General features: G+C 57.0%; 1 protein-coding gene across 18 annotated transcripts in view; it reads left to right on the plus strand.

Annotated features, from left to right (window-relative positions):
• POU2F2 (POU class 2 homeobox 2) overlaps positions 1-12300 on the plus strand; it is a 70831-nt gene that overhangs the window by 39824 nt on the left and 18707 nt on the right. For 5 of the 18 annotated variants that reach the window (XM_074314255.1, XM_074314262.1, XM_074314256.1 and 2 more), the window contains exons 1-5: positions 317-409; positions 7914-7979; positions 8083-8117; positions 8253-8309; positions 11369-11485. In XM_074314255.1, coding sequence (XP_074170356.1) covers positions 343-409; positions 7914-7979; positions 8083-8117; positions 8253-8309; positions 11369-11485 — 342 coding nt within the window. In that variant the 5' untranslated portion in view covers positions 317-342. Of the gene's footprint in view, positions 1-310; positions 410-3404; positions 3611-7913; positions 7980-8082; positions 8118-8252; positions 8310-11302; positions 11486-11720; positions 11970-12300 lie in introns of those variants that run through there. The other 13 variants (XR_012490034.1, XM_074314257.1, XM_074314258.1 and 10 more) reach the window with 8 other exon arrangements.

A 12300-nucleotide genomic window follows, 5' to 3' on the forward strand; every position in this document is an offset into this window, starting at 1 on the left:
CAGTGTTGTTGTTGTTGTTGTTGTTGTTGTTGTTGTTATGGGTCCACCTTCTCTCCCAGGCCCACACACCCTGTTCCAGATGTGTTTCCCCCATGGAGGTTGCAGGGAGAGGGGCAACTGCCGCAGGCACCTCCTGGAGGCACCGCTGTGGAAGTCAGGCCTTCCAGCCTGCTTGGCCTCTGCCCCATACCCCCACTTCCCCAACACACACTATTTGGGGTCACTGCCTGCTGGGGTGGGCCTTCGCCAGGGTATTTTCCCTTCCGTAGGGGGCGGGCCCTGTGGTTTCCTCCCAGGGTGACTTCCGGCAGAGAAGGCTTGGCCCCCAGAGAAGGCGGGGAGATGACACAGTTGTTCCCCCAGCCCTGCGGGGCGGGCAGCATGGTTCACTCCAGCATGGGGGCTCCAGGTAAGGGGCCAGCGCCACTGCCAGGGAACACGGGCAGCTCCTTGGGGTGTGTCCTGCTGTGCCCATCTCTGGCCGGCCCTGCCCTTCCTCCTTAGCTGTCTCCTCTGCCCTTTCACTCTGTACCTCAGCAGTTCCCCCTTTCCCACCCTGGGTCCCCTCTCCCAGCTCCTCTTTCCCTTCCCCGACCACCTCAGACACCTGGGGGCTTCCGGCCTCTTCTTCCCATCTCTGCCCCCGTGTTCTGAAGGCTCTGGGGGAGGGGATGCAACCTAGGGGTGGTAGGAGGCTCTTAGATAGAGGACCAGTGGGTGGCAGGCATGAATGCTCCTTGAGTGGGGGCTGAGTTGCCGGACATTTGAATGCGTGCATACCTGTGTATGCATATGTGAACGGTAGTCCTAAGTCTTCTGAGTGTGACTGTCATGTGTCTGTGTGTGACGGAGAGTGGGGGGCTGTTGTGTGTGGCATTGTGGGGGTAGCCTTGGCAAGGATCTCTTGGCTTCCTCACTTCATTTGCTCAGATGTCACCTCCTCAGGGAGGCCTTCCCTGACCTCCCCATCTAAACTGGCAACAAATCCTGCCATTTTCGGCCCCCTTGCCCTGCCTTCTTTTCTTCATGGCATTTATTTCCACCTGAAAATTTATTATATGTCTGTGTGCTTATTAACTGTCTCTCTCCCCCACCCCACCCCGCAAATGTCAGTTGACTGAGTGAAGATTGTGCGCGAGGCACCATAGAAGGCGATTTGGGTTTTTAGCTCATTTGGTGTAATGTATCTATCTCTGCATAATGATACTTACGTCTCAGCAGTGCTGACGGGAGAGGTAAATGAGGTAGTACGTGTAAATGCTTAAAACAGTGTCTGGAACACAGCAGTCGTCAGTAGTTCACAATTGTTTTATTTGTGGCCGTATAGGTGTGACTGTGGGTATGTATGACGTTCATAGGTGTCTGTGGGGATGAGTCCGTTTGGTGTGTGCTGTCCTGTGTACATCAGACGCCCGGTATGCAGGCATCCCTATGGCCTTTCATCAACATGTATTTATTCAGCAGTTCTGTGCTAGGTGTTGGAAACACAACTGAATACAGCTTTCGTTCTGTCCTCCTGGAGTCCCCAGTCCAGTGGGGGAGACAGATCTGTCACCAGACAGTGGAGAAGGCACAGGCAGAGGGTTCAGGGCTGGGATCTGGAGGCACAAGGGACTATGAGAGCCCATAAGATTTGCCCGGTTCAGCCAGTGGGGTGTCAGGGAAGGCTTCCTGGAGGAGGGGATGTCTGCACTGAGATGTGAAGAACGAGTGGGTGTGAGCAAGAGAAAAGGTGAGGAGGGGGTTGAAATGGGAGGAAGATACCTTGCAGGCTGGCATATGATTATTTATCGAGGGGACCGTGTGCAAACATGTCCATGTGTGTGTGCTCCCACAGTGGACACACACCCGGGCGTCCGCACACTCATGCGGTCTGCTCCACCACTGACTCGTCCCTGTCTGGGGTTGAATGGGGGTCTCATACATGCCAGGCACTGGGTTAGCCCCTTTCCGTGGGATTTCTCACAGAACTGCCCTGCCTGGGGGGCCCTCGCTGGGCCCCCCTGCCTGGACAGGAATGAATACGTTGTGCGGCCTTGGGCAGATCACTTCTGCTGCCTGGTCTTGGGCTCCACATCTGCAAACTGGGTTCAGGGGTCCACCTCCCAGGATGAGGTGGCTCTAGGCGTGTTAGTACGTGCACATTTGTGTGTGTGTTTCCAGCTTCGTGAGCTGGGTGTACATGTGGATGCACATCTGTGTCTGTCTGTACAGCTGTCTGTGGGTGACTGGGTGTGTGAGTGTGTGCACGTCTGTGTGTATCTGTCTGAGTGACCTGGGTGTGTGAGTGTGCACGTCTGTGTGTCTGTCTGACTCTGGGGTGTGAGTGTGTACATGTCCTTGTGCATCTTCGTGACCTGGGTGTCTGAGTTTGCCCATCTGTACCCATCTGTATGTGTGTGTGGGTGACTCTGGATGTGTGAGTGTGTGTAGGCGCAGGTGTGCACACTCACGTCTGGGTGCTTTGCCTGTCTGCCCACGTCATTGTGTCTGGGCCTAGGTATCCATCTGCACGCGTTCCTTTCTGGATCTGTGCACAGCCAACCTTGTGTGTGTGTGCAGGTCTCCATCCACGTCTGGGGCCCTGCGTGCTGTGGTGTGTGTGCTATGTGGCAGTTCTGTTGTCAGCACAGCTCTGGGGCCACATCTCTTGTTGCGTCCGCCAATATCTGCATCCCTCTCTCCTGACAGCTCAGAAGTGTTGACTCCCTTGAGGCCACGCAGGGACAGCTGTGGGGTTGTCAGGGTGTGAGGTGCGGCTCCTGGGGAGGCCAGGCTAGACCAGCTGGGCCCACAGTAGTTCCCGGCAGCAAAGAACCTGCCCACAGGGGCTCCCAGGCCAAGTCTTGATTGAAGCGGGCTGTGGAGGCAGGGGACCCAGGGGACAGGCCAAGCGGGACCAGAAGGGGTGAGGGGCAGCCCTTGGGCCCTCTATATTTAGCCCCATTTTCGGTAAGTGCTAACGAGAAGCTGACCCAAGTCTGCTAAAACTGGCTGGGGGAAATGCAGAGGAGAAGTGAAAGTCGGGGAGGGAGGGGCGAGGAGGGGTGAGCAGAGTCCCTGGCCTGGGCAATCAGGGGCAAGCAAGTGTGAGGTCAGGGGCGTGAGCAGCCCTGGGTGATTTTGATTCTGGGATGGTGGGAATCAAGGGGCCTGTAGGGTTGTGCATCGCTTTCACCTCCCCTCCCCTCGCCCATCCTGCTAAAAAGTTACACACTGCCTGGGATGGGAGAAGGGCGGGGATGGCCGTAAATAACCAACCCACCTTTCTGTAGGAATGAGACTTTGAGAGGGGCTTTTGAAGTCTCCAGGGGGCAGGAGTACATTAGACTCACCCAGGGTGGGGGAGGGGGGCTTTAAAAATCCGATACCCAGGTGGCACCCTGTGCCAGTGAAATCAGTATCTGGGGTGGGAGAGAGAGGGGGGCGTGGGGCAGCCTGGCCTGGGCCCAGGAGACAGCCTGCAGGGAGGACAGCTCAGCGGCCTCTTGACGGAATTGCCGATCACTCAAGTCTCCACTAAGGCATCATTGGATGCGGCTTCCTGGTGGAAATGGAATCTTCTTGACTCTTCCTTGGTGGCGATGATTTGATGGCACCATTTTCTCAGGTTGGGCTCTGATGGAGGAGGAGGAGAGCAAGAGAGGCCTGGACAGAGGGCAGCACTGGCCATTTTGCCGTCTGCCCAGCCAAGGGCAGCAGGGTTGCACAGCTGTGTGTGTGGGGTGTGATTAGGTTGAACAAGGGAAACAGAGTGGCGGAAATGTCCCCTCAAATCACATTTGCCTCTCCAGCCACTATGCCTGCAGAGGGGAAGTTACCTTAAAGATATAGGTTGGAATTGCTTGGGGATTGGGGCTGAGGGTGGAGGTGTCAAGTGACAGCAGGGGGTGGGGCTTCTTTGGGACAGGACCCGGTCCTGGTCCCTTGGAGATTCTTCCACGCATTTATTTCAAAGACACAGTCCCAGCCTGTGCAGTGATGACTCCAGCCTGGGCCCTAAGGAGTTCACAGTCTGGGACTGGGGGTCACTGCCTGGGTGGTCAAGGTGTGTTGGGAGCAGGGACGGGGGGAGCCCAGAGGAAAGAGATACTGACCACCTGGGGAGTCAGGGAGGACCTCACAGAGGAGGTGATGTGTGAACCTTAGAGAAGAGCAGGAGTTTGCTGGTAGAGAAGGAAAAGGTCTCCCCAGGCCACAGGAGAGCGGAGGCAACGGCCTGGACGTGGGAGATGAGGACTCGGGCCACCCTTGTTCATTAAACCACTTGCCTATGCTGGGTCGTGTCAGGGACCCCAAGATGAGTCAGACCTGCCCTAGTCCGATCGGGGAGACATACTGGGGCCCAGATGCTACAGTCTCTAGGATGGTGACAAGGGGAGATGACGGGTCAGGGTGGAGGGAGCAGGGGACAGACATCTGGGGGCATGGGGGGGTGACTTCATAGAGGACGGAGCCCGGACAGGCGCTCGGTCCTGAAGGATGAGTAGGAGACCAACCAGGTGGACGGCGTGGAGAACAGCATTCCAGGCAGAGGGACCCGCCCTGGGACAAGGTCTAGGAAACATTTGTTAAGTGGCAGAGACAACAGGACAGAGGCAGGAACAAGAGACAGAGCTGCAGGGAGGGCTGTTCGGCAGACAGTCTTCTGAGCTGGGTGATGCCAGGGGCCCAGCGATGCGTCAGACCCAGCTCGACCCGCTGGTCTGGTGGGAAAGGACCGGGACAGAGGTGGCCACAGCCCTGGGGGCTCGGGGCTGGGACAGCAGGAGGGCACAATTGTGGGAGGCTGTGTTAGTCTACGAAGGCTGCTAATAAATAGCACAGACTGGGAGGCTTAAACAACAGAAATTCATTTTCTCATAGTTCTGGAAGGTAGAAGTTCAAGGTCAAAGGGTCAACAAGGCTGGTTTCTTTTGAGACCTCTCTCCTTTGCTTGGGGTGTCATCTTCTCCCTGTGTCTTCACCTCGTGTGTGTCTCTGTCCCAATCTCCTCTTCTTGTAAGGACACCAGTCATACTGGATTAAGGCCCACCCTAGTGGTCTCATTTTAACTTAATTATCTCTTTAAAGACCCCATCTCAAATATAGTCACATTCTGAGATCCTGGGAGGTAGGGCTTCAACATATGAATGTTGGGTGACCCAACGCAGCCCATAACAGAGACCAAGGATGAGCCACTCAGGGGTGGGGGGAGGTCGGAGGCTGCCTGGTCTGTTGGCAGCAGAAGCATTCGCCAGCTAGGTGAGGAACAGAGAAGCTGCAAGGTCTGGACTCCCCATCAAGCAGAACCCCAAAGCAGAAGATGCCTGGTGTGGTTGAAGAGCATGATGCATGAGTGGTTAGAGATGGCAGTGGAGGGTGGCAGGGACCACACCCCAAAGGCCAGGCCAAGGAGCCTGGGCTTTTCTTGGGGAGATGGGGAGTCAGGAAAGGGTTCAGGGTGAGAGAGCACTGCCTGTGGGAAAGATCTGCCTGGGTCACTGTGGCCACTGGCTGGAGGGAGGGGTCAGGGGCAGGGCTGGGGTGGGGCTTTCGGGGATGCTAGGAGGGGTGGGATTTAGCGGTGCATGAGGGTTAGCGGGTGCCTGAAGCAGGGCCGAGGCCGGGAGGGTTAGAGGCAGCATCAGGCACGACTCCTCCTTTGATGCCCAGAGGCAGAATAGGGCGTCCTGGCAGTTCCCTTCGTGTCACTGGGTGCCCCATGCCCAGTGCTCAGAAACAGGGCCCCACCCTTCCCAGCCTAGTCTCACTAGAACTACATGCTGGCTTGTTCTTTTCTTTTCTTTTTTAGCTTTTACATTTTTTCTTTTCTGTGTGTGAAAATACAACATACATATAATAAAGTGCTCCGATTTTAAGTCCTGATGAGTTCTTACGTGTGTACAGACCCACGTAACCACCAAACAAGTCAAGATCTAAAACATTTCCCACCCCTACAGCCTTCCTCCTGCCCTTTCCCGGTCAGCACCCCGTAAAGGTACCCAGGCGTCTGACCTTGATCATCTGATATCATCTTGCCTGTTTCTGAGCTTTGCGTAATTGGAGTCCTGCTGTCTGTCCGCTTTTATGTCCGATGTCTTTCCCTCGCTGTCATGCCTGCGACATTCATTGGTATGTGATGCGGTTCATTCTTCCCGCCCCACTGTGGAGTGTTTCACTGTATCGACGCACCACATTTTGTTGATCCATTCCCCGTTGACCGGCCCTTGAGTTATTTCCATTTTGGGGCCGTTATGAGAGGGCTGCTGCGAACATGTGTGCCTGTGGGCACTGGTGGGCAGGATGCCCGGGAGTGGCCATGCTGGGCCACTGGGAGGGGGCACCTCTTAGCTTTCCTGACTTGTGTTTGTATCGATTTACACTCCCACCAGGAGTGTGTGCCCTGGAGTCTTATTCCCGACTTTTAAACCCCAGTGGCGTTTTGTGTCAGGTAATCCTCAGGTGCAAAATTCCTGGACTTTTTCCCCCATTGTTGAGGATGTCCCAGCTGTCTCTTACATGGCCTTCCTAAAATGTCCTGGGTATAGAGCACACTAGAGTTGGACAGCTCCCTTGATAGGGTGGGGTCACAGTTTACGTGGGGATTTGGAGTGACTTGTTGGGGAGACTTTTGGGTCAGAGTCAGGGTCATGAGTAAGGTCTGAGGCCAAACTGGGAGTCAAGCCCAAATGAAGCACGTGGACCATCTGGATGGGAGTTGGGATCCAGGGTGGGTAAGGAGATTGAGAACAGGTCAGGCAGAAGCCCAGATTTGTGTGGTCGTCTAGGACCAGGAAGCGCTAGGCCCCAGTGGGTGAGCTTCCTAGGGGTGGTTATTGGAAGCCATGACTGGGGTTCATTCGCCCGTAGCAGTCCTGACGAGAAGTGGGAACCCTGGAGTCATGGAGACCGAGATCCAATCAGGGCACCTCTGCTGTCTCGGTGTGCTCTTGGGGAGGTGACACACTCTCAGAATCTGTTTCCTCTTCTGTGAAATGGGGGTAATGTCAGCACCGACTGCTAACATGAGTTCAGAGTCTTACTTAGCACTGTGCTTGGCACAGTAGTCAGCATCCGAGTGCTGAGAGTGCTGAGAGGACAGGGCACTGTCTCCATTGGTTTTGTCCCCTGGTGCCAACTTGCTGCTTGCCACCCCCCCACCCCCCCGCCACCACCTTTCATTTCCAGGGTCTATGGAAAGGGATTGCATTTTAGGGGCCGGGTATCTCAGTGGGATTTGGGCATGCAATTGGAATTCAAGGCTGAAGTCCCAGGTAAGGTCTAGGATTAGGTTCAAGGACAAGGTCAAGGGCAGAGCCAGCTGGAGTTGGAGCTGGAGTTAGTTACCAAGGTCAGAGTGGGGCTGCTAGGCTTGTGCACTGAATACAAGAAGGGAGGCTGGTGGGAGTGAAGTGTGGACAGGAAAGTGGTGGGCCGGGGGAGGGGGCCGGCGGGCGGCTGAATCACACCTAGAGATCTGAAGACTCGCTCCTTTGGGGATGCTGCACTCCCGTCACCCCCCCAGGCCTCACTCAGAATGGAAAACATGCCTCAGCCGAAACCTGGTGAGGCAGGACGGGCGCCTGGGCGGCAGCCTGAGCAACGGGCCCAAGGTGACTTGTCCCTTGGAGCATCAGCAACCTTCTCAGGACCTCCATCTGCCTTCCACCCTGCCCCAGGGCCTCCCTTGTGCGCCTTCTAGAGGGTGAAAAGGATCAGGGATGATCCCTCGGCCTGAAGGCCCCTCTCTTGTCCTCTCAGAGAAAGACAGGGGCCTAGGACAGAGGGCATGTCTCCTGGAAAGAGACACTTGCAAGGTGGCCAGGGGTGGGGAGGATTTGGGGTCAGGCTGTGGTGGTGCTGGAGGAGGCACCGAGAGCCCTCCTGGCTTCCCCTCCCTCACCCCACGTCCATCCCTTCTCTTTCCCCAGAAATAAGAATGTCTAAGCCCCTGGAGGCCGAGAAGCAAGGTCTGGACTCCCCGTCAGAGCACACAGGTGTGTGGGAAAGGAGCAGGAAGGCAGAGGGTGGGCAGGGGCGGGCGTGGTGGGGAGCTTTGGGGGTGGCTGGTGAAAACCCGCCTTTTCCTTCTCATTGCAGACACGGAAAGAAATGGACCGGACACTAACCACCAGGTCAGGAGGGAGGAGATGAGCAGGAGAGGTTGGGAGGGGGAGAAGGGAGAAGAAGGGGGGCTCTGTGGGGGAGACGGGTGTCAGAAGCTGCTTCATCTCACTGTTCCCATCCCCACCCCAACTGTCTTTTTGCAGAATCCCCAGAATAAGACCTCCCCATTCTCCGTGTCCCCAACTGGCCCCAGCACCAAGGTAAGCACCTGTCAGAGCAGCCAGGGCAGGGGGAGGGGAAGTGGTATCCTGTGATGGTGGCAGTTGCATCTGGGAGAGGGTTCTGAAGGCCTGCCGTGGGCCCAGGGACTGAGGGGGCACTGAGCCCTGGTACCCTGGTGACAAGGCTCCTCCCGCCCCTTCTCACCCTTGGGCTCCCGCCCCAGGCCTGTGACTCACCCTGGCTCCTTCCCCTTCCCTGGGGGGTGGGGGTGGCCAGGGAAATCCCCCCCAGAGCCCCAGGGCGATGAACAACAGGAAGCCGAGGGCCCCACCCCCATCCCAACTTCCCTGACCAAACAGGGGCCTGCCCCACCCCACTCCCTGCCCCCTAACACACACACTCAGGGCTGGATGACGGGAGGCTGCCAGGGTCAGGGGGAGCCAGACCCAGTGAGGATGGCGGGGGGCGGGGCTGGGGAGATGCTGTAAGAAAGGACCATGGCGAGGCTGGAAGCGGCCAGACGGCAAATCCCAAATGCAGACAGTGCCCTGCTGCTGGTCACTGCTGGGTTCCCGGGGGTCTGGGGCCCAGGTCTCCACCCTCCAGCCTGGGAGGGGCGCAGCTGGCAGGTCCAGAGGCCTCAAGGCAGCACAGAGGGCAGGGGCGAGGGAGCATGGGTAGGACTCCTGACCGCGACTAAAGGTGGCAGAGGGATGGGGTGGGGGGCTTGGAACTGCTCTGTGACCTTGGGAAAATCACTTCCCCTCTCTGGGCTTCTCAGTTTCCTCTTCTCTAAATGGGGGAGGGCTGTCAGATTAGACGACCTGTGAGGTCCCTTCCACAGCTGGTGCGCCTTGATGCCCCGTGATGGGCAGGTATCTTATCCTGACTGGATTGGACAGGGACCAGGGAGTTCCCTCCCTGGTCTCAGGCTTGGCTCTGGCCTTGGCCCTCAGAGCGTCCATCTTCTCCCCCCCACCCCGCCCCCTCAGCTGAATCTTTGCAGCCTCTCCCGACCCCACAGCAGCCCTGCTTCTCTGTGGGGAAACCACAGGGGCCTAGGGAAGGAAGGGTTCTTGCTCCCGTCCGTGCGGGCCTGGGCCCTGGTTCCCTGGGGTAACCTGAGGCAGAGGTGGCTGCTTTTTACTCCCAGTCTGCATCCACACCGCTCTCAGCCTGCGCCTCTCTGTCCGCTCCATCACTTCTGCTGTCAGTCTTTCCTGAACTGCAAAGATTCATGTGCTCCCATCATGGTTTCAGACAAATCGACACACCTCCATGTACAATAATTTACATCATAACTTTGTTAACTGGCTCAATTTAAAAAAACACATTTTATTGTGGGAAATGTGGAGCAGATAGTAGAAAGCAGAATATAATGAAAATAAATCCCCAGGCACCCGTCAATCAGCTTCAACAATTACCAACTTATGAACTGGCTTGCTCTTTCAACAGCTGAAATAAATATGTTTTTAAATGGAAATTTCACGAATGGAAAACCAGAATCACTTGCCGTGGAAATAAATACAATCATTATTAAAATGTACCCAGAGACTCTTGCCTACGGAAGGGTCTAAGCCTGAGGTCTGTTCTCCCTTTGTTAAAAGGGGACATTAGCCAATGTTGGCAGGTCTGAGAGACATCCTAGCACCTAACAAAGACTTTCTTAAGAGAACCAGAAAGAATGTGAGAGCTCAGAAGAAGGAATAGTGTTCTCAGCATGGCTCTCCATGTTGTTGTTGTGTTTTACTTTTAATTAAAATATGACACACACGTAGGTCCTCAGTGTACAGCTCTGTGGATTTTCACAAACAGAACAGCCGTGTCCTCAGCACCAGATCAAAAAGCAGAACACAACCAGACTTCCAGAAAGCCCTAATTCCCCGCCAGGGACAGCCACTGCTCCGGTTTCCGATAATCGCTGTTGTTTCAGGCTGCACCCTCTGTACTCTTTAAACTTTCTGACATTCATACCCCATACTGGGGGTCATACCACTTCCCTTCTATTATGTGGGCCTTCCCGGGCCTCTGCGTGTCTCTGTTCATCCCAGTCTGCATTCCCAATGCCACACCCCTGCCAAGCCATGGTGTCACCGTGAACAAGTTGCTTTTCCTCTTTGGATCTCTTTTGCAAAATGGTGCTGGGACATTGGGCCGAAGGATGATCCCAAGTGTCCCCTCGAGGCCTAAGAGTGGGTGATTCATCAAGCCGTGCCTCCTCCCACTCCCACGTGTCCGTTACCAGCAGACCCCACAGGCAGCTCACTGTTGTCTAGCTCTTTATCTAGGCGAGGGAGGGGCCGGGCCTGCTCTGGGCTGGTCTGTCCTGTGTTTGGTGTGAGATACATCCACATCCTACGGGGACATGAGGAAGGGCTTGGTGGGCTTCGGGGTGCAGGCTGACAGCTGGCAGCACCCGGGCCACCTCAGGCCTGCAGGGGTGCTTTGCTTGTCCTGCCAGCGTTTTTGCTTTAGGTTTTTGCAGGAGGAGAGCAGGAACTGGGCAGACCTCCCCTTCAGGGGGCGGGCACACTCTCTCCATCCCACTGTCCAGTTCTGCCTGGTCACCCATTTGTGCTGTCTGCCTGAATCCGTCTGCATGGGAATTCATGGCCCGTGTTCTAAAGCAGGGTTTTTTTCTTTTTTTCCCCTAATATCTTAAGACTCTTTCTTCCAATAAAGTCTTACTTTATTGGACCGATGAGAGATGTACCTCTGGCTGAAGCAGAGGCGGGCTGTGGGACCCACACCCCCTTATTTGAGGTTCCAGGGCCCCATGGCCTCATTTTCCATTTCACAGATGGGGAAACTGACTCCCAAGAGGGGAAGGTGCTCTCCCAAGGTGGCCCTCTCCTGTAGGCAGTTTGGGTGCAGGGGTTATGGTGGCCCAACTGACTGATGAGGAAACTGAGGCCACAGGGATGGCCTGAGCCCCCGGTCAGTGCAGGGTCTGGCCTCTGTGCCCCGGCCGCTGCTCCTGTGCGGCCCGAGGCTGCTGTTGCCACACTCATGCCCTCTCTTTGGTTCGCAGGTGGGCATTCTCTCTGGCCTCCACTTAACATTCTGGGGTCCCGGACCCTGCCTCTCTCCCCCCCAGATCAAGGCTGAAGATCCCAGTGGTGACCCAGCCCCAGCGGCACCCCCGCCCCCCCAGCCGGCTCAGCCACATCTGCCCCAGGCCCAGCTCATGCTGACGGGCAGCCAGCTTGCTGGGGTAAGTACTCGGGGAGGATGGGGACAAGGCACAGGCCAGCTGCCTCCATCTGTTACAGGACCGGTGGCCTGAGTGTCCCACCGGAGCCACGGCCGCTGTCTCCTGCCTGCCTCTTGCCCTCCTCCACCTCCTGGAAGACTTGCCCCCTAACCTGTTTGGCTCAGGCACTAACCCCTCTCTGCCTTCTCTGCTCCTCCCCACGCCCCCCTGCGCCCCTGCCGCCCCGCCCCCACAGCTCACGGCGCTGATGCCGGCTCAGCAGCAGCTCCTCCTGCAGCAAGCGCAGGCCCAGCTCCTGGCCGCCGCTGCCGCCGCCGCCGCCTCCTCTTCCTCCTCCTCTTCTTCCTCCTCCTCTGCCTCCTCCTCGACCTCGCAGCCCCCAGCCTCCTCTGGGGGAGGCGACCTGCCACCACCACAGCCTGCCAGCCAGCCCCCCGGGACCCCACAGCTCACCCTGTCCCAGCCCATCCAGCTCACAGCACAGGTAAGGGCAGCCCAGAGCACAACCCCGCACAGAGGGCCCGCTCCCAGCAGGGCCTGACTGCCACAGCCAGGCAGCTCCCAGCAGCCCAAGGAAGGCTTGGGAGACGCCGCCGCCGTCTCGCAGAGCTGCACAGTGCGGCTGAGGCAGGACGTTCTCCACGGGACGGAGTGCCCAGCTGAGCGCTTTCTGTGCATCTGGCTGAGGGTTCACACCACCTGGGAGGTTGGCACGTCATCCTCCATGTATAGGGGAGGAAAGCAGGAGTCACGCCCTCAGTGGTACCTGCGTGGGTACAAACAGAAAGGCAGGAACTCAGCGTTAGTGGCCCACA

Source organism: Rhinolophus sinicus, linkage group LG11, assembly GCF_036562045.2.
Source record: "Rhinolophus sinicus isolate RSC01 linkage group LG11, ASM3656204v1, whole genome shotgun sequence".
Lineage (NCBI taxonomy): Eukaryota > Metazoa > Chordata > Mammalia > Chiroptera > Rhinolophidae > Rhinolophus > Rhinolophus sinicus.